Genomic DNA, 25,146 nt, shown 5'->3' on the forward strand with positions numbered 1-25,146 from the left:
CCACAAAGTCACCGCCAAGTGATCAAGGATGGCAAACACAGGGCTTATAACCAAAAGGTATAAAAAGTTTGCAGTCTTGCCCCAAGATACAAAAACTGAATTTTAAACAATGTCAAAACATACATGATTTTAACAGTATATGAAAAGAAGTCACACATCAAATCAAGTACAAAAATATCCAAACCACCTGTTACCAACTGCACTGTTTCCATTATTCTGCACAGTATTTAACATAGAATTTAGCAGTTTCCAAAATATTCATTATTTCAGTTGAAGCACTGCCACCTTGCAGAACAGTGAAGCAGCAGGCAGAGCAACACTGCTTTTAGTGTTTTATAAATACAAAACCTTCTCCCTAGGAATTAAGGGAAAAATTCCTCCCCTAGGCTTTTTTTTTTTTTTTTTAATAACTAACCTTGTGCCTAGAAATATAGAAGAATTCATTTACTGTTTAACAGGGCAAAGTATACATCTTGATAGTGGTCATCCTTAGGGATAAAACCATTGTACTTTTAAATGGCGTTTCTTTGACTGATGACTGTAAGGAACTGTCAATATGCACACAGGTTAGTGTTTTGTCTTGGGGAAGAAACCCTGAAGTCTGCAAGACAGTATGAATTTAATTCACCTTCACTGTTTCACTTGCAAAAAACATTCTGAATAAAAGGTTGATAAAAGGTTTTTAAAGGAGAGTAAAGTTGCTCTTGGTAGAACTGGCTCGCCCACACGCCACGTGAGCACGGTATGTTTAACAATAACTCGCCCACTAAGAACAGGTGACTTAACCTTGAGAACTTCTCAGCCTTATAATCAGCAGCTCAGACTTTCCTCTGCAGGGAAGGCGCTCGCTCGCACACACTAAAGGGCTGAGTTCCCAGCACTGGCTGACTCCTCCATACAGAGCCACCAGGGAAGATTTAGTAAGAACTGCGTCTTCCTGATCTTCAAGCTCTGAGCCACACCTGAAAGTTCTAAAATAGAAAAGAAGTTTTAATTCAGTTTCTGTCTGCTAAGAGCAAGGCAGCAAACACATCTCTCAACCCTTTATGAAAAGACAGAGCAGAACAAAATGCAATAGATCTTCAGATTATAAACACGAGTATATTTCATAGTCCACCATCCTGGAAATGGTTAGGGCGTCCGTGGTGTGAGATCTCAGTCTAAAGGCTGTGGGTCCGCAATGGGCATGGTGTGCAGGACTTCATCCAAGAGCTGCAGAGCTCGGTGGAGGTGAATCTCAATCCAGCACGGGGTTTCCTTGATGCTCTGCCTCGGGTAGTCTGGGCCCCAGCCCTTCACAAAGCTCATCCTGAGAATGCACAAGCGCCGGAGGTCATCCACACCGATGCCAGCAGCAGCAGACAGACCTAACGGAAAGAAGCACAAGTGTGGAGGCTGCGAGGGTGCAGGTCCTCTCTTCCCATCCTCCCCAGCCTGCCTTCTTTACTTATCTCCTCTCAGCATACAACTTCTCTGTCAAAAGTGTCAACAGTAACCGCGGATCTCAACCTTATGACTGGTGAGTGAAAAGTTGGTTATGACAGTTTATATATGTACTTTACGGGAGCGCAAGTAAATTTCCACATGCCACCAATAATTCCCCCACTCTTCTCTTCAGAAGTAGGGTATAGGAGTAAAAACCAACTTCTCTGTAAGAGACCGGGCCTGTCCCTTGTCTACCGGCCAGGCTGGACTGCACAGGACTGACTAACCAGCAGAGCCACGCACTCAGCCCCCTCACACAGATCAGCTGACTTTTGTCCGTCTCTAAGTTCTGAGAGAATAGGGGGGGGGGGCATGGATAAAAATCAGAAATTCAATACTAGCCTGAATTCTTAAGGAAACAGATCACGTTTACAACATTGAAACTAGCAAATGGTTTAGATCCCCGGTCTTGTTTAATTCAATTAGTGATGTCTTGAATATACCTAAATTGTAAACTCTTAAACATATGTCATAATAGACTCTCATTTTCTAGTCAGAACATAGTCATATAATCAGTCCACGTTTATCATTATTACCATGAGACTAATGGAAAGAATTTCCAAGTGCTGTGGAGAAACCTGCAGGGTCACTGCAGTTTTCTGAGCCAGTGTGATTTGCTTACCACACTGCAGAAGTTAAGAACAGGGGTTGAATGAATCACTAGTTATGCCTTCAGACGTGGAAGATGGGTCAGGAGTTTAACTCTGCAGTAAAAAATTCCCCATCAGTGTGAAACCTGGCACAGTTCAATTTTACCCTAAAATTAAAAGTCTACATGTTATAAACTGCTACCCTCCCTTAGCTCTCTCTGTGCTCAGAAAACTGTTTCTAAATGGAGGTGTCCAATTCGGAACCTGCAATAGCTGTTCACAGCAGTACAAAGCCAAGCATTCGGTGAGTTAACCCCCAGCTGGTCAGTCAGCAAGTGTCATAGGAGAGACTGAGATATGCCAACCCCCTTTATACCCTGATGCAAAGAGGCTCCTACCCCAGGAAAAGTGAAACTACAACAGAAGAAAGACTTTTAAAATTCAAATGTTATATATAACCCAGTAAAAAGTTTAATTTCTATTATTGCTTAAAACAATCGATCAACTGAGTGAATCAAGATTACAAGTCACCACTGTACTCAGAACAGAAAAATCAAAGGTGTACGTACTGATGGCTGGGGCTATTCCACCCACGGACCCAGGGCCAGGGATGTTCCCTGCCACGGCCGCCGCCTGAGCAGCAGCTGCAGCTTGCGCAGTGGCCGCCTGTTGCTGCATCTGCCGGTGACACTGCCGCAGATCAAAGACCTTTTAAAAGCAAAAGTGTAAGTTTACTATATGAGTGCACTGCCAAAGACTCCATTCATCAGAAGCCAATAAGCATTGTATCAACCACCAGGAGTTCCATTTGCCTCTCACAAGAAAAGAGCTATCTACAAGTGTTTAAATTTCAAGGCCTTTCCAAAGTACCCAGGTTTGATCCTTAGTACCCATGTGACAGCATGTAACTATGTAAGTGCAGTCCCAGGGGATTTGATGCCCTCTTCTAACCTCCAAGGGGCTCCAGACACTCACGTGGGGCACAGCCATACATGAAGACAAAGCACCCAGACATACACATACTTTTCCAAAATAAGCTTTTACAATTTTACAGTTTGGATATCAGCAAGGGGTACACTTCAGTGTCTGGAACAGACCCAAGTGAGCCAGCCGCCCCTCGCTCGCTTTGTGAAGAGCTACCCATCTGTAGCAAAAGAACAAGGAAGAAATGAACCACCCTAAACTATTAAGTTGTCGCTTAAGCCACACGGGATGGCTTTGATATCTGGCCAGCATCTTGACAATGCTTAAAATTGGAGAAGTATAACAAACTTCATTGTTACTATAGAAATATCTATAGTTATTACATTTAAAACACTTACTGTGTGTGTGGGTATGGGTATGCATGCAATGTGTATGCAGATGCCCAAGACAGCCAGAAAGAGGATGCCAATCCCTGGAGCTAGAATTGCAGGCAGCTGTGAGATACCTCACGTAGGCTCAGAACCTGAACCCAGTGGGCCCGCTGGAGACGGACACGTGCGTCACACTGAGATGCTGAAGCTTGTGGGGAAAGTCCTTTGCCAACTCAGCCGCTTCTCTATGCTTTATCTTATTTTAATGATAAAATTAATTATGAACTATTTTTATAAATCAAGCCTTTGATGTTTTATCTAAAGTTATTAACAATCATCTAGGTTTAATTCTGATAGCTTATATGAAATTCATATTTTTTGTGTTTTACATTGCCTACATGCAATCACTTTTTAAAAGCCATTCCTACCTAAGTATAACATCTAACTCTCCTTTAAGGGGTGAGGGTAGAGAGGCCTCACTCTACAGATCAGCCTGGTCTGGAACCCACAGAGATCTTCCTGCCTCTGTCTCCCAAGTACGAGGCTACAAGTATGTACCAACATGCGTAGCCTAATATGTAATCTTATTATCTAAACACAGGCTAAAAATAGTACCTCCCCACCCACCACAAATCATTAAAATCAACCGAGTCATCTTCACGAGTGGGAACAGTACAATGTTGTTGTCAGTGATCTCACACACTGCTGAGCACAGTGGTTACATTACACAGAACCACAAAAGGGAGAACTGAGGACTTCAGTCTGCAGATGAGTAAGAATGACGTACCAGATACCACAGGAAACCTTCCCTCCACACATCATTCATGTCACTACTATGCTAAACAAAACAAAGTACTCAGCTGAGCCATCCAACGAGTCTGAGAGCTTCCTGGCACCCTACAGAGAAGGTCAGCTCTCTCTCCACACAGATTCTTACGGAATGGGAAACCAAGTGCAGTCACTGAAATGGAGCCATCTTCCTTCAGAATCATCTGAGGTGTTGATAGAAGCAATTCCAAGAGACCAAAGGCTGTAAATGTTCTTTTTAGCAAAAATATAAAACAGTATCTCTGACCCACCCTTCCTAAGCTAAAAAATAACCATGAATATTTATGATCATGTTTTCTGCAGTTACTTTCATTTAGTTTATTTCAAACTCATTACATAACACGTGTGAGTATAATATTTCAGTATCTTATCTCTTTTAATCAAGAGCCAAATTTTGCATTTCTTTTATAAGCTTCGATTGTAATTCTACATCAGCTTAAACTAACACCAGGAAATAGCTTAGGAGAGAAACACGGTGTGTACTATGCACACCTGCAGACGGGATTCACGAAGTTACTGAGCTAACTAAGATCACAATCTGGGCCTGAGAAAATGGTGCAGTGCTAAGAGCACTTGTTCTTGAAGAGGACCCAAGTCTGAGTCTTAGAACCCACACGGTGGCTACAGACATCTACAATCCCACTTCCAAGAGACTCCCCAGCCGCTGCTGACCTCTGCAAGTACTAGGCCCACATGAGGCACGCATACACACATGCCAGCAAAACACTCCACACAGAAAAATAAATATACTTTTAAAAAAAAAATCACAAAATGCAGGTGCTGGGAATAAATTAAACTTAGTGGGTTCATAGCACTGTTCAAGGTAGCTCTATATAAAAGTTTTGTTTTAAAAGCATCTTCTGCTTTTCCCTCAATTTGTGTATGTTCAAAACCAAGTCAGATTAACATTCAAGAAATGCTAATAAAAACTGCAATGGGATTCCACTAGTATTGATGAAAAACAGATAAACTGAAACCGTCACTCACTAATGGGAATATATGGTTTTTGTAAAACAGTTTGGCAGATTGCCCTAGTCAGGGTTATTGTTGCTTGACAAAAGACCATGAACAAAATCAACTGGGGAGGCCTTATTTCACTCACAGTTCCACATCAAAAGTTCACATTCATAGCAGTGAGATCAACAACACAATCAGGGCAGGAACCTGGAGGCAGGTGCTGATGCAGAGGCCCTGGAGGGTCTGCTTACTGGCTTGCACCTTGTGGCTTGCTCAGCCTGCTTTCTTATAGCACCCAGGACCACCTTCCCAGGGATGGCACTGCCCACAATGGGCTGGGGCCCTCCTACTTCAATTACTAAGGAAGAAAATGTCCTACAGGTTGGCCTACACCCATTTTCTCAAGAGAGGCTCCCTCAGTTGAAAAGGTAACTCCAGCTTGTATCACACTGATGAAAAAGTAGCCAGCACACAGACCTTCCAAAAATAAAAATTACTTTAAAATCTCCTGATGGATTCATAGATAGATTATCCAGGCGATACCACATGCTTTGGTCAAAGGACAGAGAATCAAACAGGAACGGGGCTAGAAGCTCTCAAAAGATGCCTGGCAGGCAACTGGTGGAGGACTGTCATAGCACTGTTACTCAGTTGTAGATTCTGAATACAACTGACTGAGGACACAGGCAAGATGTGTCTACTGGTGCAATAGAAGCCAGTCTGCTATGGAAGTAACCAAGCACTTCTCATTCTGCTTGATGCACATGTCTGGTACTGCAAAACCCAACCAAAACCCAGTAGCTGAGGAAGTCAGAGACCCCAATGAGGAAATTACTGCTATTTTGCTAAATGGTCATAATAACATGTCCATCAAATTGTCTTCCAATGCCTACATTCATACCCATGGACTTGTGTTGCCATCAATTTTGTTCAGAAATACTACTTTTTGCAGTAGTCAGTGGTAACCACAGACAAAGTGGTAAGAAGTGCCTACTAGATGCTATTCATCAATAAGAAATCTATTACTACCTTCTCTAGTGCTCCGAGAACAATGCAGGAGGAGTCAGAAAGAATGTAAGAGCTGGAGAAGGAGAGGTGGTGTGTGTGGGATGATAACTTTTGAGCACTGCCATGGTTGACTGATTCAGACTCACAGGAGCTGTGGTCACCTGCACAAGAGCTATATAGGACTGGACCCATCAATATCCTGGCATGGAAGAGGGGCAGAGGGGCTCATAACAAATTATTGAGGAGATATGATGCAGCCACCGTTTAGAAACCTATGCTTCTCTAATCAACTGTAATGCAACACTAAGTCATACATACAAAGATCAGAATAGTTTACCAAATGTATGAAAATGTCACTGTTAAATATATTGCTATGTATAATTAGCATTACCTAAAAAGATATGGGTCTTCTTTCTAGAATAAAGAAATATTCTAAAATGGCTTGGAGATGGTTGTACAATTCTGTAAACACTAAAAGTACTGAATACTTAAAATGATTTGTGTGACATATAAATTGCAATTGCATCAATAACGCTGTTGAAAACCAGAATTCCCATGACTAACAGATCAAAGTGACTAGAGAGTTGGTTCCACGGCTAAGAGCACATGTTGCTATCACAGAGCACCCATGTGGTGGCACATCACAACCACTGGTAACTCCAGTTCCAGGGGATCTGATGCCCTCTTCTGACTCTGCAATGCACTACATATGTGGAGGCACTCTTAACACGCATATGCAAGAAAATAATAAAGCCGCATAAAGAAAAAAAAAAAAAAAAGGAAAGAAAATTTTCTTTAAAAATGTCTTTAAAAGCAGGTGTGGTGGAGCATGCCTGTAATCCCAGGGTCCAAGACGTGGAAGCAGGAAGGTGGGAAGTTCAAGGTCATCCACAGCTCTATCACAAACTCAAGGCCAGGCAACAGGGCTCCATGGGCTACATGAAACCCTATCTCAAAAACCAAAACCATGGATACATTTGTTTACCCTGTTTCAATTTAACAGGGAAATGTCTGTCAGTCTACGAGTACTTCTCAGTGTAGGCACTTGTAGGGGCTCCCATTATCTGCATAGATTTCACTTCCCTGGTGAGAACCTACCTGGGAAGTTAACTGAAATATACTCTTTACTCACCACTGCCAAAAACAATCATCAAATTAGAAAATGTCAGTAACTCAATATAAGATATATTTATACCAGTCTAATAAGATTATTCTGAAGAACATAAAACAGTTGTAAAGAAAGAAGCCTTGCCAGGCACGGTGGGACGAATTGTTATTCACAGCACTTGGGAGACAGCAACAGGCAGAGCTTTGTAAGTTCAAAGCTAGCCTGCTCTCTACACACAGCTATACGGTAGGACTGTCTCAAAGTGAGCACCTGGGCATGGTGCCACATACCTTTAATTCCAGTACTCAGAAGACATAGACAGGGCATCTCTGTAGTTAAAGCCAGCCAGGGGAATTCTGGGATAGCCAGAACTACAAAATCATGAATGACTCTTTAAATCTTAACACAGCTAGGACAAAAAAGGGTATTGTGTCATACCAAATACTCTGTCCCACATTCACTGCAAAAATTTATGAGTAACAAAAAAAATCTATCCATACAGTGAAATATCAAAAAGACTTACCTGAACGTAAACACAAATGTTCAATGAATGGTTCAACCAAAAAATGACTAGCCAAACAAGGAAACAAACGAGCCCCTCGAAAAACTAAAGTGCCAATACAAAAAAAGAGAAAGAGAGGGGAAGAGAGAGGGGGAGGGAGAGAAAGGGAGGGAAAAAAAAGGGGGTGGGGGGAGAAAAAGCCTCACAGCAGCCAGTCATTAGCACTTCTAAGACCATAAGAGGGTAAGGACAGAAATTCAGTTTCTGTACTATGAAAAGGGACAACAGTCTAGTTTTCAGAGCTACAACAAGCATCTGCCAATGAATCAAGTACTAGGCAAAATAGTTTGACAGCCCAGAGATGCCCCTAGGGTGTAAATATAGCCTATATCAGAGAGACTCAAGGGAATTCAACTCTGTGCATATGTGGAGGAGGAAATTAGCTCCCCGACAGACAAAGTCTCCCTACCTCCTACTTATAAAATTGGTTCTGAAAAGTGGGTTCCAGTGACAAGCAAAACTGCCCTGTAGGGAAAGTAATGACAGGAAAAAAAATTTTTTAATTAAAAAAAAAAAAAAAGATTCAAAAATTTTCAAACCAACCAAAGTGAAGCACAGGTCATATAATGCCACTGTCAGCACCAGGATAAAGAGAGCTCTGGTGTGACCCTACCATCCTGTTAACCTGGGTGTAAGGTCTTATGCTTGCAATCCCAGGACTCAGTAAGGAGGGAAAAGGATTAGCAATTCAAGGTCAACCTCAGCTACTTAACAAGTGCAAGGGCAACCTGCGCTCCAGAGAGCCTGCCTCAAAGCAAAGACAAAAACAGTGATTCAAGTGACAAAACATAAAAATTCCTTGTAGAAGTTATAAACTGCAAGTCCTTTCTAAGGGAGTGTTCTATGAGCAAACCACACAACGATGCCCTGCAGGAAAACTAACAAACGAAACTACGGAGAGTCATCAGTTGTCACGGTCCATAAGTACCTAGGAGTGCTCACTTCCTCTATACTTGGTATGTTTCTAAGTTTCACAACAGAAGTCATATGGTGGGTCATATCTGTACTCAGGGATTCCAAGTCAGGCCGGGCTAAAGAGTGAAACAGTCTCTAAAGAACTGCCAAGCCACAGGCACCCTTGATAACTGTAAAGGCAAGGATGGAGCAGGTTGGCCACTAAGCATCTCTGCTTTTGTGCACACACTCTGTATCTATTACTGCTACACTCTCTGCATCTGAAGCATTGCCCAGAAGTCCACCATGCTGACTGCTGGGAAGCAAAGTGCTCAGGATAAAAAAATCTGAAACTGAAAATATATTTAACTCATCGCACCTATGTTCCTCTTGCCAAAAGAGCAAGTGTTAAAAAAAAACATTGAACTGTGCTTAATATGCAACAGCAATAAAAAGAAGTCTGTTTCTCGGCGTCTTAATTTGCAGTTTTACGAAGGGATGAGGACACTCCATCCCTTGAAACTCTTAACTTTACAACGGTCCTCCATAAACTCTTAAACACTGGCTGAAATGAAATTTTAGTTTAATGTTTTTTTTAAAGATTTATTTATTATTATATGTAAGTACACTGTAGCTGTCTTCAGACACTCCAGAAGAGGGAGTCAGATCTTGTTACGGATGGTTGTGAGCCACCATGTGGTTGCTGGAACCACCATGTGGTTGCTGGGATTTGAAGTCAGGACCTTTGGAAGAGCAGTCGGGTGCTCTTGCCTACTGAGCCATCTCTCCAGCCCTAGTTTAATTTTTAACCAATTTCCTGTTATAGAATACAGGTTCAGAGATTTCAGTCAATGTTTTCAAGAATTTATGTATCACTCTTAAATGACTTCAGAGATCTGAAAGACTAGGACATAAAAGTAGCCACAAAACTACACAGCTGCTTACAGCAAAGCACAGATCCCCAGAAAACTTGTCTTACACTCAGCACAGGCATACTTTGCGGTGGTGGTGCTCCTATTTGTTGAGATGGAGTAGCATCATGCAGCTGAGGCTGGCTTGAAACTCACAAAGCCCAGCATGCTCTGAGCTCACAATTCTCCTGCTGTCTCTTGAATGTGCCCACTGCAAGATAGTCTCTCCCCCTCTGGCCAAAACCATCAACCTAAGACAGCTTCCACTTCCCTCACCTCCACTTCCAGGCTTCAGGCAACAGAGGGTTTTAAGTCTAAAATACTTACATATAAACACACTGACCTTTATATACGCGCTTGGGTAGATCTTATGAACAGCGTCGCCAGGTGCTCGGCCAGCTTCTCTGTCCAGGTAGTAACTCTGTACAAAGACCGCGTGGTCACTAAGGCACCTGACCCAAACGTCACCTTCACCTTTACATTCCAACTGCACTCCTTTGCCTATGTGCAACCTCAGGAAGGAAAGACAGAACTACATTTCATCTTGTTATAACAGGTTTCAGTTCAGCTACATAGCAATAATAAAGAATGAAGGATATAAAACAATAGCTAAGAGATAGCCTTGGTAACAACTTTTATAACAAATAAATATATTAATTTTTATAAACAAACACAGTACTTAATATATATCAGAAGTACTCACACAAATTTATTTCACCCAAATAACTCACTGAGATAAATTCTATACTTTAAGATTTTATTTTTATTTGTTTGGGGTGTGTGTGTGTGTGTGTGTGTGTTGGGGGAGGTGCCCATGAAGGTCAGAAGTTGGCATCAGATCCTTTGGAGCTACAGTTACAGGCAGTTGTTGGTGCACAGAACTGAGCTCCACTCATATAGTAGCATAACAAATGTTTTTAATGACTGAGCTATCTCTCCAACCCTATATAATTTCTATTTTTTACAAGAATACTAAGACTTATATGCTACGCTGCCCAAATCAATAGCCACTGAAAACATAAAGCTATTTAAAATATATGTAAATTTAACTCCTCTATATTTAGGCTCATATACATAGAAAAACAATAGTCTGGAATAAAAGTTAATGTACTATTCAATTTCTTTGCTCTCTAAACATACCTCGCTCTCTCAATCGCTTCTGTCCTGTGGACATTGGAGAGTTGACCCAAGCAAAAGCGATCTCCTCCTGAAGGATCCACATAGCCATCCACAGTCACAACAGGGCAGCTTGAAGGGACCTTAAACGTCTCTCCTACCTGAACATCCATTTCAAAGTAAGCAATGGAACACCAGTACTCAGGAGCTACAGAAAACACATGAAAAAGAGCACACAGCTTTGTGACAGGTATTGGGGGGGGGGGGATTCACCACCCCAAACAAACCAAAACCAAAACCAAAACCAAAACCAAGAGGAAGGGGTGACTGAGTAGGTAAGCAAACAAAAGAAGTCTTCTACTAAACAAATGTAACATACTTAAAAATAGGGATTTCCATATTATATTTATAGTACTTATACCTTGACACTAAGTCAACTGAGAACTTAAAGTACATTGGAAATCAGACTCTAGTCAGGTGACAGTGGTACATGCCAGCACGTGAGAGGCAGAGGCAGAAACAGGTGGATTTCAATGAGATAGGCCTGATCTACAAGTAAGTTCCAGGACAGGCAGGGCTACACAGTGAAACCTTGTTCAGAGAAACTAAATAACTAAATCAATCAGATTCTAAAATAAACTGTTCTATTATGATAGTTCATTCGATTGCACATCTGTTCTGTGGTCTGAATTTTCAACTTTCAAAACCACACTAACCCTCTCACATAGTCTGTTCTGTTTTTACCGACCCCTACTAAGATAAAGTCCCCAAGTCAGGCAACAAGTCCCTGCCGACACCTACAATTACATAGCTCTTTTACAAGGAGGTTACTGTCTCTCAAAACTCAAACGTCATCTGCCCAGTGTACATACATCCCATGTACAGCAAGGTATATTTTTAGCAGTTTAGGGAAGTAGTACAATTGAGGCTCTGAACATATAGTTAGTTTATTCATTTGAAATGACTATCAGGGTGGGGAGAAGGGACAATGCTTGGTTTGGATTGCAAATACAGTTTATTCTGATTTATTTTTGCATTATTAAAGAAAATTCATATACATATAACTTTTTGGTTTTCCTTTTATATTTATTTAACAGATATATACAGAATATCCAGGGAATCTTTTGGTGATATATGGAAAACAGCAAATGAAAGAGTTTCCAGTCCTTCACACATAAATCTCAAAGAGGTACAGGGCAAATGAGCAAGTGAACACGCGACATACATCATGGGCAACACTGCAAAGAGAGGGAGGAGGAGCAGCAGCAGTAACGGAGGACGGGCATGGGAGGAGGACGGGCATGGGAGGAGGACGGGCATGGGAGGAGGACGGGCATGGGAGGAGGACAGGCAGTGGAGGAGGACGGGCAGTGGAGGAGGACAGGCAGTGGAGGAGGACAGGCAGTGGAGGAGGATAGGCATGGGAGGAGAACAGGTATGGGAGGAGGACAGGCATGGGAGGAGGACAGGCATGGGAGGAGGACAGGGCATGGGAGGAGGACAGGGCATGGAGGAGGATAGGCATGGGAGGAGGACAGGCATGGGAGGAGGATAGGCATGGGAGGAGGACAGGGCATGGGAGGAGGACAGGCAGTGGAGGAGGACGGGCATGGGAGGAGGACAGGCATGGGAGGAGGACAGGTATGGGAGGAGGACAGGCATGGGAGGAGGACAGGCATGGGAGGAGGACAGGGCATGGGAGGAGGACAGGCAGTGGAGGAGGACGGGCATGGGAGGAGGACAGGCATGGGAGGAGGACAGGCATGGGAGGAGGACAGGGCATGGGAGGAGGACAGGCAGTGGAGGAGGACGGGCATGGAGGAGGATAGGGAGGAAAAGAGTGGCACAGAACAGAAGGTGACTGGAGGACACTTCAGCCTACAAATGGCGAGAAAATCTATCTGAAAAACTCAAGACCAGAGTACAAAAGCCCTGCCCTGGCCCCAGGGGAAGAATTTAGGGGAGTCTTAGTTTTGTCTGCAGAATTTACCTGTATCACAATGTGTTATAGTTTGTATAATCTGAATCAAAGCTCTTAGCACGACAAAAAGCCTACATTTCAAGCCCCCAATGAAGTATTGACACTTAATACTTAAAAAGAAATGATATAAATATATTAATGAATGAATTTCACAAAAGAAATTTTTAATTAAGCCAAGAAGGGGGGGGGGTGCACACCTTTAATCTCAGCACTCCAGAGGCAGAGGCAGGTGGATCTCTGTTAGCTCAAGGCCAGCCTGGTCTACATAGTGAGTTCCAGGAAAAACAGGGCTATGTAGAAAAATTCTGTCTCCAAAAAAATAAAGAAAGAAAAGGAAAGGGAAAAAAGGAAAAATTTAATTAAAAGCAAACAAAAAACCTAAACAAAACACCTTACAGGATGCTGGTTAATACTGTCAACAGGATCTACAATCACCTAAAAGACAAGCTTTGAGAATGTCTGTGATAGTTTTGATATTGGGTTAACTAAGGTAGAAAGACCCACTCTGAGCTGACACAGGAGCAGAGAGAAGGGCACAGGTACTGCTTCCTGATTGCAAATGTAATGTGCCCAACTCCTAACCATCTTGCCACAACCCCAACTATGATGAACGATACACCATCCTTTCTTACACAGTTTCTCAAACATGCACAACAGAAACAAAGTACTGAGAAATGGGGCCATTGCTGTAATCCACCTGACCCCGTGGCTCTTACGCCTCGGAACTAAGAGGAATGTGGGAGTTTGGAACTTTGATCTGGAAAAGTCTTAGAACGCTGTAAGGGGTCAGTCACTCTGGTGTGAGTTTGAAAGTAGAATGCCAAGAGAAATACAAAATACAGACAGTCGAGGCCAGGCACTCTATCTGAAGCTGGTTAGACTCTGGCTGGACCCTGCCTGTGTTCTGTAAACTTTACTCAGGACAAACTTGAAAGTAATGGGCTCCTGTGCTTGGTGGGTGAAATAAGTCTCAGCAGAATATGCAGTCTGTGCCATAATTACTGCTCACGGCTCTCATTCAGGACTACAGTCAAAGAGCAAAAAAATTGGACAGTAAAATATGAACAGCACACAGTTGTCCAAGAACAACAAAAATGTGAGCTTAAGTCACACACGAGTAACAGCAGCAGTAAACAGTGAAGAAAGAGATCAACTCCTACTACAGCTCAGCTATGGTGAATGACATTCAAACTGGGAGCCAGCTTGCTTTGTTCAGGTGTTGTCACAGCAGTAAAAGCAGCAGCTAATACATAAGGCACCTAATTGCTTAGCAAAGCTCTGTCAAGCAGCAATGCAAGTTCTTTCCAATGAGGAGTTGTTAAGGTGCATAAAGGCGTGCCTGTGACACAACACTCAAGAGGCTGATTTGGTAAGAATATGAAAGACGCCAGCCTGGACTACATAGGACTATTTTGGAAGATTGTGTATTTAAAAAAAGAAAAGGAAAAACGAGTAGATGACTCAAAAATGTTTGAATCTTTTGTAACATCAATCCAATTAATTCACTGCAAATACAATTCTTTAAATATATTTGGAGGAACGCCAGGGACAAGAAGTGGGAGTGGGTGGGTAGGGCAGCAGGGCGGGGGGAGGGTATAGGGAACTTTCCGGATAGCATTTGAAATGTAAATAAAGATTTTAATTAAAATAAAAAAACACACACATACCTGTTTTTTGAAACATTCCTGAAGTTATTTTCTATAGTAAAAATCTTGTAGATTCAGTTATTTTCATCTCATTTGTTTGTCTGCATGTGTGTATGTGTACATGTACATGTGTGTGTATGTGTGTGTACATGTGTGTGTACGTGTGTGTACATGTGGAACCCAAAGAGGCCAGAACAGAACACCGGATCCCCTAGAACTGCAGTTATGATCTTTGAATAGATAAAATAAAAACAAAATTGTTATGAAATGAATATAATGCTAAAGGCAAGGCTTTCAATTAAACCCAGTATCTACTGTAGGCTGAAGCTTCATTCATTATAGGCAAGAGTGAACTCAAAGAAGAAAAAAGTAAGTTTTGTAGCCTCCACGTTTGAGAAAAATAAATTCACTACTTCCTTGCCACCAAGATCCCATCTGCCTAATAATAATACCCCAGACACCACACAACACAGCAATGCTTAAATACGCTGCAGCCTGACGTGGGGTAACATGCACTGACCTGCTGATAGCTGACAGAGTTTTAAGCAATTAAGAATAAGAAGGAAGTTGTATTAGGTCACAACAGAGAGCAACAATGGAAACCCAAGCCCTAAGAAGGAGGAAAGGAGGAGTCTCTACCTATGAGGACACAAGGCTACAGGTAACCTAAGTGGGAGAGAACTTGGTACAACTGGGCTACAATCTACTTCACGAAAAGCTTTTTCACTCTCAGAAGTCAGAAGGGAAGGCTTTATTTTAAAAATAATGCAAAGCTGATAGAAAATACCCCTTAAGCTTTTTTGCATATATCTCTGTTATTTTGCCTCAAAGACAAACCACATAAAAATTTTCTGTAGGACTAGTAGGAAACAAGAAACTGGGGCTATGCAGTCCAGAGAGTACTTCGTGAAATGTGCAGGCAAATCCTAAGTGAGGGAAGCCAGACCCAGAAAGACACACCTGGCATGTACTCACTGATAAGTGGACACTAGCCATAAAGTACAGGATAGCCATGCTACAGTCCACAGACCCAAAGAAGCTAAGTAACAAGGAAGGCTCAAGGGAGGGTGCTGAATCCCACTCAGAAAGAAAAATAAAATAGACACTGGAGGTGGAAGGAGGGAAGGAACTGAGCAGGAGGAGGGGGTCAGGTGTGAGGAGAGGAGGGGCAGCGGGGCAAGACTGGAGAAGGGAAATTGGGGGCATCTCTGGGACAAACCAGAGACCTGAAATGGGGGAGGGTCCCAAGAATCTATGGAGGTGACCCTAGTTGAGACTTCTAATAACTGGGGATAGTGGCCACCTCCTAAGGCCAAGTGGGACTTCCAGTAGAAGGAGGGGGATACCAACTCACCCACAAAATCTTTTGACCAAAATCTGTCCTGCCTACAAGATGTACAGAGATAAAGATGGAGTAAAGATTGAGGGAATGGCCAACCAGTGATTGGCCCAACTTGAGACCCATGCCATGGGAGATGTAGAGCCGACTCCTGAGACTATTATTGATCCTCTGCTATGCTTACAGACAGGAACCCAGCATAACAGTCTCCTGAAAGGCTCCATCCAACAGTGGATGAAAACAGATGGAGAGTCCCACAGCCAAACATTAGTTGGAGCCCAGGGAATCTTGTGGAAGAGTGGAGGGAAGGACTGAGGGAGCCAGAGGGGTTAAGGACACTACAAGAAGACCTACAGTCAATTAATCTAGGCCTGCAGAAGCCCAACAAAGACTGAACCACCAACCAAAGAACATGTATGGGCTGGAACTAGGCCCTACACATTTGTAGCAAATGTGTCTTCATGTGTATCCCCTAGCCATTAGAGCGAGGGCTACCTCTTAACTCTGCTGCCTGACTCTGGATCACTTTCTCCTAACTAGGCTGCCTTGTCAGGCCTTGGTGAGAGAAGGTGCACTCAGCCATGCTTCAACTTGATATGCCAGTGTGGGTTGGTGCCCAAGAGAGAGGGGCTTCCCTTTCTCTGAGAAAAAGGAGAGGAAGTAATGGAAGTCGGGGAGGGCTTTGGACGGAGGACTGTGAAGAGAGGAGAGAAGGGGCTGTTATCAGGATGTTAAAGTGAATAAATAAATTAATAGAAAAAGTGTGACATTAATCACATGATTTGAGGTTCTTTTGTTTTTGTAATGTAAGAACTCGGCTAAATACTGTTTGTAAAGGAGGGGTGGGTTGTAAAGCGCAGGTTTTACAAATACTATACAGTTGTAGCTCTCCAAAGTATTACCTTTAATTTCTGAAAATAAGAATACAAAATCTGGATGGATGCCTAACAGACTCACTGAGTTACTCTAATTTATCTGAGTGTGGTACCTGTAAATCTTCTATGAGCACATGAATATACTCCTGGAACACAAGCAACCTCAGAGGTACTGAAGAGAACCTAACAGAGCGACTGACTGTGAGGTAAGCCATTGGTAGTGCACACCTTTAATCCAGTACTCCAGAGGCAGAGACAGGTGGAGCTCTGTGAATTTAAGGTCAGCCTGGTCTAAAGAGTACGTTTCCAGGACAGCCAGAGCTACAGTGGGGAGAAGACTATTTCTTTTCTATTTGTCCAAGAATGAAAGTAGATGTTTAGACTGGTTACTGTACATGGATACGGCTAGCATTAGGTGGCAGCAGCGGCAGACAGTGGAGGGCAGAGTGAGGTGCATGACCCCAGCACTCCAATGTGTCTTGCCTTGTGATACTAACATCTTCCTATCTCTGCCTTGGAGTTTCTATTGCTGTGGTAACACACTATGATGAAAAACAACTTGGGGAGAAAAGGGTTTATTTCATCTTACAAGTTTCAAGTCACATTCCATCCCTGAGCAAAGTCAAGGCAGAGCTTAGGCCAGGAACTGAAGCAGAACCCATGGAGGACCACTGCTAACTAGGCTTGCTCCTCTTAAAGCAACCAGAGTCACCAACCCGGGCGGGCATGGCACTGCCCAGAGTGAGCCGTGCTCTCCCATATCAATCATCGAGCAAAACCAGAGTTCTAACCTACAGAGGCTACGCTAGAAGATAATTGCAGAACTGCGGCTTTCCTCCAATTAGGTGGAGAGCAATCCCTTTCAGGATGCATTCGCCATTAAGCCACGTCTGTGTTCTACTGAAAGATAGGCATCAATGTCAATACAGGCTGCTGCGGCGGTATCATGAAGCAGTCAGTATTATTCTCTAAACAGCAGGGGCTACTGTGGGAAGAATAAAGTCAATTTAAACTGCCACTGCTTATTTCCACTGTACGTTTCATTCAGCATTATGTCTTTCTTCATAACTGGACCGTCCTTACTCCTGCAGACCAGCTCCTCCTGAGCTACATATAAAACACTAAACACTATCCTTTAACTTATAGGTAAGGGTCCTTGTAGCTATATTTTTAAAGTCTTATTAGAAACATACAGTTGTCCTGTGTCTAGAAAGGGTTGTTCCAGAAGAGCCATCAGACACCAAAACCTGCAGTTGCTTCAGGTCTCTTACGTAAAATGATGCTATGTTTGCAAATAACATACTAAAAGGAACATGTAAACTGTATGAGACTGCTACATGGTCTGATATAAAGGACCTGAACAGTCTGAGAACTGGGTATCTGAGGGGCATCCTAGGATCAGAACCATGTGAACACTGAGAGTCAACTAACTGTAAGTCTATCTTCGGAAATGAAGAAAATCAGTTGAAAAGAAACAGAATTAGAAAACCTCACATTCCCGTTGTTTGTATCTTTGACGTTTCACGTTTTGAGGGTTTTTCTGTTGTCAAGCTCTGTCTCTACCACGTGGGCCCAGGGATCACACTCAGCCTCATCAGACTTGGCAGCAAGGCCCTTCACCCACTAAACCACATCACTTGCCTCTTCCCTGGGTTTCTAAGCTACAATTCTGAAACTATTCCACTTAAGCTTAGTGTCCTTCTGCTGAATATTTATGTATTCGATGCCAAAACCTGGCAATACTATACTTAGTATCTGATTTTAAAACACAGTTTTTTACTTTTCTTTCAGACAGTTAAAAATTAACTAAATATTATCTATGTGTTACTATCACCAACTCTTAAACTGTGATTAAGTCAGTGAATGTTACACTATTTGAGTTTAGTTACCCTGTAATATGCACTGGCATATGCATATCAATTATCATAATAAATCTATATATAGGAAATCAATATTGAAATATACTTACCAGGATGATTGGAAATGGGAGGCTGGAATGCAAGCTCATTGTGAACTGGCCCTAAGAAGAAAACATAATAAAAACCCCATTTTATTCATTAAAAGTTTTCCAGTGCTAAAACTTTTAATAAATCTTAAATATAAATTTCATAAGCCTTAAAATTTGTTTAGATCAAGTTTATGTCAAGAATTTAAGTTTATTTCTTGAATTATGTTGTGATATTAACAGCTAACCTTAGTGTTCTCTGACAAATCCTATCTAACAATTTACCAGCTATATATGCAATACTTAGTACAGCTTATAAATTATTTATATAACAGAATAGTATAATTAATAATGCAATATATAATGATTTAAACTGCTAACCTTTCTAAAAGTAAATGCTTCTACTTGTTAAGTCAGGAACATTTATATACTGGAACAGTAGCAGTCATAATTGAAAGCTTATTATTTGTTAACACATTGTGCTCAAAACTTCACAGGGTTACTATAGTCACTTTTTACAATATTGCTTCAAGCAGATAAAATTACAACCCTGGAGGCTTAGTAAGTTTAAACAAGTGACCAGCAATCATAGAGCAAACCCAGTAATTGTACACACTGGTCCTGGCAGCCATTAGAAATCACCTTCTCTGACCACATGGGAAGATAGTAATGTAACTGATATGTGACAATAAGCATACAGCATAAATCTCCCCCCATATATACATATCACACACACACTCATTTATATGACTGGAAGGATATACTAGAAGAATCCTGGGTTATAAGACTCTAGTGTTATTATTTATGCCTTTTGTATTTCCCAATATTTGTGTACTATTGATCTGAAAATGAAAGGAAAAGTGATATGGAAGACTGATAGGACACTTTTTTCTTCATCCCTATACTTGTGATTTTTAAAGTCAAATGAACAATGTTCCTATTCTGCCTGAAATGGACTGTCTGTAGGGTGTCATTCCCAATGCTGCCTATATGAGAAAGACAGCTCTATAGAGTCAACGTGTAAGTATCTCTTGTATCTACTGCAATGATTCTGCGGTGAGGGAAACCTTGAGATCATAGCACTCAAGGGCTTAAGTCGACTGTGGGTGGATACACATACAAGACCTGAAAACAAAAGGCAAACAAATGAATGGAAGTCAATGCAGTGTTGATGAACCATCAGTCACAGTGAAATGAATGTTCTCAGGGACCATCGTGCAAAACAGAGGTATGGTGACTAGTTACAGAGCTGTTTACAAAAAACACTGAAAAAGTAAAAAGCACTAGTTATTTAATAAAATTAAATTCTAAGATGAATAAAAGATGCAAAACCGTTTTTTAAGAAATCAAAGTCCTAGCTAGAAAAGAAAAAGGCCCTGCTTACAATGAAAACGAGAGCTTACAGTAATGTCCAGGATGGGGCGGCATAGGCGGGTGGTGCTGAAGATGGCCGTTTTGGTGGTGAGGCAAATTAGGTGTGTATGGTGCAGTCCTACTTCCAGTCCAGGTGGTAGTGCTGTCTAAAAATTAAGGCCCATATGCATTAATTTGCTTTTATAAAGGCTGCCTATTTTTTCTCAACTATTTAAAAGGTTTTAAAAAGCATGTACATACTATGATGGTAAGTAGCTGGCTGAGCAGTAAATCCATTCTGCTGCTGTCCTGGCTGAGGCCCTGAAGCTATCTGCAACAGTCCTTCACTATGGCTGCCCGCCAGAATACTGGCCGGCTGACCTAGAGAAACAAGAAGACATTAACATGGCACATGGATAGATGCGATTTTATGCTTTTATACAAAACTGAAGGTCTAATTATATCTGATAATCCACAATTATAAAAGTGGGCCAAAAGTAGAACTCATCCATTGCCTATCAAATAAAAAGTCTACAAGCAAACCTTCGCAAGTTGTTCAGAATGTCTCTTTCCTAGCCATGTCTTCCACGTTAGTGCCTATCTCCTCTCAATGCTGAAGAAATGCAGCCGCATGCCTAAGCGATCAGAACAGCCTGAGAAGCCCATCAGTACACTCCTCACCCAGACCACACTGGACTTTCCTGACTAAGGTCTTCAAAACGCAGGCAGGAAGATGTTGCCAACATAAAGTCAGTCGTCATGGCACTGGTGCTGGTAATGCAGGACAATGGCATTCAACAACAACAACAACAAGCACAGGAGGCACGTGTTTTAGATGGAATAGGATGGCAAGGGTGAAAAATAACAGAAAATAAAACAACAACTAGGTCCATGTCAAACCAATACATCATTTGTAAAACAACCGACAAAAGCCTATCTGTCAATTTTAAACATTTTCATATCCTTTTTACACAATCAGAATCATGCCAAGAATGTCACTGTGTACCCATATTTGTATTAAATTAGTTGCTCTTTCTGTAATACACCAAGAAAATAAGTTTCATTTGGCTGCTATTTTGCTCAAAATAAGTTTCATGATGTTTTATTATCTGGCATTTTAAGGTATTTTGTAAGTGGAAAAAACCTATTTCTTAAAGCAAGCATTGCGTCATGTTTATTCCAGTTGGAAAACACTGAGAGGTTCTTACTATTATTTGTCACCGACACTGTAGAGTTCAATCAGAAACTAAAAGTCACTGCAATCCAAAATATCAAGAAAAAGGAACTTGCTAGGCATAACGGTATGGCCATAATCCCAGCCTGAGAAAGGTAAGCAAGATGAATTCATGGCCAGCTGAGCTATAATTGCTAAGACTCTTGTCTCAAAATAACAAAAACAAAAACAAAGGCAATGTCTCCTCCCCACATGGCATTGCTCCTTAAAACCAAGGCCTGCCTGCAAAGCCACTGTTCTTATCTCCAGTGAGCACTGCTGCCACAGCGGACACGATGTCACAGTGAAACAGAGCTCATGTAAAGGCCTTCCCACCCTCTGTCTGTCTGTCTAATGTCTTTCCTTCAATTCTATCAATGTCTTTTTAGATATAAGAAAAAAATCTCACCACAAGTTCTAAAATCTACACATTTATATTTCAATTATAAAAATCTGCTATAAAAAGTACTAAGGCAGAATTGGATAGATTTCATTCAGTCACATCTTTTAACGGCCTTCAAGCACAACTCTTCCTGCAGGAAGGGGAAGAAAAGGGGAGGTAAGAGGAGGGGAAGGAGAGGGGCAAAAGGTCAGAATGAAGTCACCTTGGAAATCCCTGAACAAAGTCTGACTTCCAGAGACCATAAAACAAGTGCAGGCCTGGGCCCCAGCAGTGATCTCCATATAAGAGGATGTCACCTATTTTATTTTCTATCTCCACCATTTCTGTCACCCACACTCCAAATGAGTAAATAGAGACAGGAAGCCAGAAGTGTGAGGTAGGCAACATGTAGCCACACATGTAACAGTAGCATTTCAGAGGTGGAAACATGGAAATCAGGAGTCCAAAGCTGACCTGACTTATGGAGTGAAATCTTGTCTCAACCCCTGCCCCCAAAAAGCTATATACATACACATATGTCAAATGTGAACATGAATTATCTGTACTAAGATTGTAACCACTGAAAAACTTTGCTTGCAAGTGGTGGAAATGGACGAATGAGAAATTGTGAAAATATTACAAGGACTGGGCGTACCCAGTGAAAAACCTCTTGCCTATCATAGGTGACACACTAGCTTAGACCCCAGCCTGGAAGGAAAAGGAGTGGGCAAAAACATTTAAGAAACAAATCTACTTATCCAAGGATTAAAGTCCAATGTTAAGTCTGCCACAGATGAGCATTCTCTTAGGTAGTGACAAAGTATCAATCCTTATAGTCAAAATCTCTTGCCAATATAGGTTTTTAAACAATGCTCTTAGCAGTCAAATGCAATTAACACTGTTCACATGCTCTATAAGCCATTTAAATTTAAAAAATAGTAATTAGGGGCTAAGAAGATGTCTCAGTGCATAAAGGGCTTGCTCCCTACACATGAGGGGCCTAAAATCGAATCCCCAGAATCCACATAAAGCTAGGTACAATGGTGTGTGTGTGCTTCCTCTGCGGGGCAAAGTCAGAATCACCGGCACCAGACAGCTAGACTGGCAGATGCAGCTCAAGCAAGAGACCCTGACTCAAATAAGATGGAGCGAAGGACCAATGACAGAGGCTGTCCCCGACTTTAGCATGTATACCACAGCACACAGAGCACCATTCACACATACATGTATATCACACAGAGTCAAAAAAACATTTTAACAAATTCTAAATTAAAGCAGATTATTCTATAAAACAGGAAGGTTTTCAACCTCTGGTACTGTAAAAGCAAGTAACAATATAAACAAAACCAGATCACACCATCTTTGTTAGGCTCCCAGAAAAGCTGAGCCTAGGCTGAAGGTGTAGTTCAGCTGTAAAAGATTTACCTAGCATGGGCAAGGTCTTAATTTCAATTGAAATGATCAAGAAACAAAGAAAGGAAAAGAAGGAAGAAAAGAGAACAGAGATTAAGCCTCCTGAGACATGGTATAAAAGGTATAACATTTTTACCACAAGGATTATTTTCAAAGATGCAGCTTTTAGCTTTATACTGAAACTGGTCAAAAATACTTGAAGGTCTACCTGGGAAATAAATATTGAAAGCAAGTCTGTTTAAATGCCTTTTTTCCCAAGTAATCACAAAAGAAAATTGAGAAGATTATTATAAAGTTACTCTGTCAGATAAAATAATGGACTAAAAATAGTCTTCAAATGCATTGACAGATTTTATAAATATCATGGTTCAAAGATGTTTGCTGGTCCAGTGAAATGGCTCAATAAGTAAGGTTCTCACTACACAAGCTTGGTCACCTATGTCACCAAGAACCCATGTGAGGGGCTGGAGAGATGGCTCAGCAGGTAAGAGCACTGACTGCTCTTCCAGAGGTCCTGAGTTCAATTCCCAGCAACCACATGGTGGCTCACAACCATCCGTAGTGGGATCTGACGCCCTCTTCTGGTGTGTCTGAAGATGACAGTGTACTCACATAATATATAAACAAACAAATCTTTAAAAAAAAAAAAAATGTAAAGATGGAAGGAGAGAAAGGACTCCACAAAGTTGTCCCCTGATCTCAATACACACACACTGTGACTCACATATGCCCATGCACATACATGTGCACACACAATTACACATTTAAACACATATAAAAATTAAAAATTAAATTAAAATTACTTGTTAACTACTTAAATATTTCTCTAAAATCTATCTGAAAACTACAGGAGACTTCATACTTGTACCTGTAATAGTAACGAAGTATGCAAGATTACAATCAAGGTCATTATACTTGACTATATCAGAAACTTTAAATAAATTACAAACACTACTTTCTCCAGAAGGAACTCAAACACCAATTTAACATAAGCTTACTTCCAGGCTCAGGAGTGAGAATTCACCTGAGGCATGGATCAGGCTCCATACCATACCCAGCACCAGAAAGACCACAAAAGCTCCAAGTGGCTACACATAAATACTCGATGGTGAGGAGAACTTTCAGCTCTATCTGACTGCAACACTCACTTGTGGAAGCCACAGGAATGTTGGGGAAGTTGGTGGTGCTGGTGGCGTTAGACTCTGCCGGGGCTAACAGAGCCGGGGCGCTGTATGTCTCCGTTGATGCCCGATTACTTGGCGGGTGTTGGATGGTTTGAATCGAATGTCCTTCAGTGGGTAAGGACGGCTGTCCTTCAAAGTCATGAACGTACTCATCCTTCACTAACATACTTGGAGCTATGCATAAAACAAAAACACAAACAAAAAAGACATACGTTTATATTTTCACAGTCTTCCATTTCCACAAAAAAAGCTATATACAAGTAATATGACAGTATCTAAAACTTAACCATAGTATAAATAACTCAAATTCAGGATGTTTTTCATATAACAGAGACGCATTTTATCAGCTATAGCTAATAACTAATTTGACTCACTAAACTTTGAAGGCATAGTATTCTGATGAATTCAGAAGGACACAGTCATCTAAATAGGTAAAAACCAAATGCCCAGCAAACGTTACTCAGACTGTGAAGACCACTTGCTCCAGGCAAACTGCGAAGGAATGCTGAGTTCTACCTTTCTGCACTTCACCCTGTGATAAAGTGGGATTGGAAAGGTATTCAGACCAGGACCAAGGAGTACAATGAACATATCATTTGGAGTTGCTGTACACTGAGAGTCCCTTTAAAAAGTCAGCCTGAAGCTAAATGTAGGGTGACTGCCGACAATGTGGCATCCAGAAGGCAGGCTAACTTTATATGCCCCAATATAGGGGAATGCCAGGGCCAAAAGAATGGGAATGGGTGGGTAGGGAAGTGGGGGGCGCTATGGGGGACTTTTGGGATAGCATTGGAAATGTAATTGAGGAAAATATGTAATAAAAATATTAAAAATCAAAAAAAAAAAGAAATGTCTATTTATCTCTGGTGAAAAAAAAAAAAAGAAAGCAGGCTAAGAAGATCACAAATCAACAAGCTTGAATTTCCTTTTCAAAATCCCCATCTACACAAAAATAATGAGAACACTCAATAATTAAATCTTTCACAGTTTAGTGAGCAAATCTAGGGTCTAAATCATGAAGAACAGTTATCTTTAGTCAACTAGGGATTGATTTGCTTTGC

General features: G+C 41.4%; 1 protein-coding gene across 2 annotated transcripts in view; it reads right to left on the minus strand.

The window, feature by feature from the left end:
* Positions 1–25,146, minus strand: part of Smad4 (SMAD family member 4) — a 55,343-nt gene continuing 30,197 nt past the window's right edge. Inside the window, exons 5-12 of one of the 2 annotated variants that reach the window (XM_021150940.2) lie at positions 24,050–24,259; positions 20,155–20,274; positions 19,944–20,060; positions 18,565–18,615; positions 10,779–10,962; positions 9,982–10,150; positions 2,645–2,783; positions 1–1,367 (exon numbers count right to left, since the gene is read on the minus strand). In XM_021150940.2, the coding sequence (XP_021006599.1) occupies positions 1,156–1,367; positions 2,645–2,783; positions 9,982–10,150; positions 10,779–10,962; positions 18,565–18,615; positions 19,944–20,060; positions 20,155–20,274; positions 24,050–24,259 (1,202 nt within the window). In that variant the 3' untranslated portion in view covers positions 1–1,155. The remainder of the gene's footprint in view (positions 1,368–2,644; positions 2,784–9,981; positions 10,151–10,778; positions 10,963–18,564; positions 18,616–19,943; positions 20,061–20,154; positions 20,275–24,049; positions 24,260–25,146) is intronic. The other variant, XM_029471826.1, reaches the window with a different exon arrangement.

The sequence above is a fragment of the Mus caroli genome, chromosome 18 (assembly GCF_900094665.2).
Source record: "Mus caroli chromosome 18, CAROLI_EIJ_v1.1, whole genome shotgun sequence".
Taxonomy (NCBI): domain Eukaryota; kingdom Metazoa; phylum Chordata; class Mammalia; order Rodentia; family Muridae; genus Mus; species Mus caroli.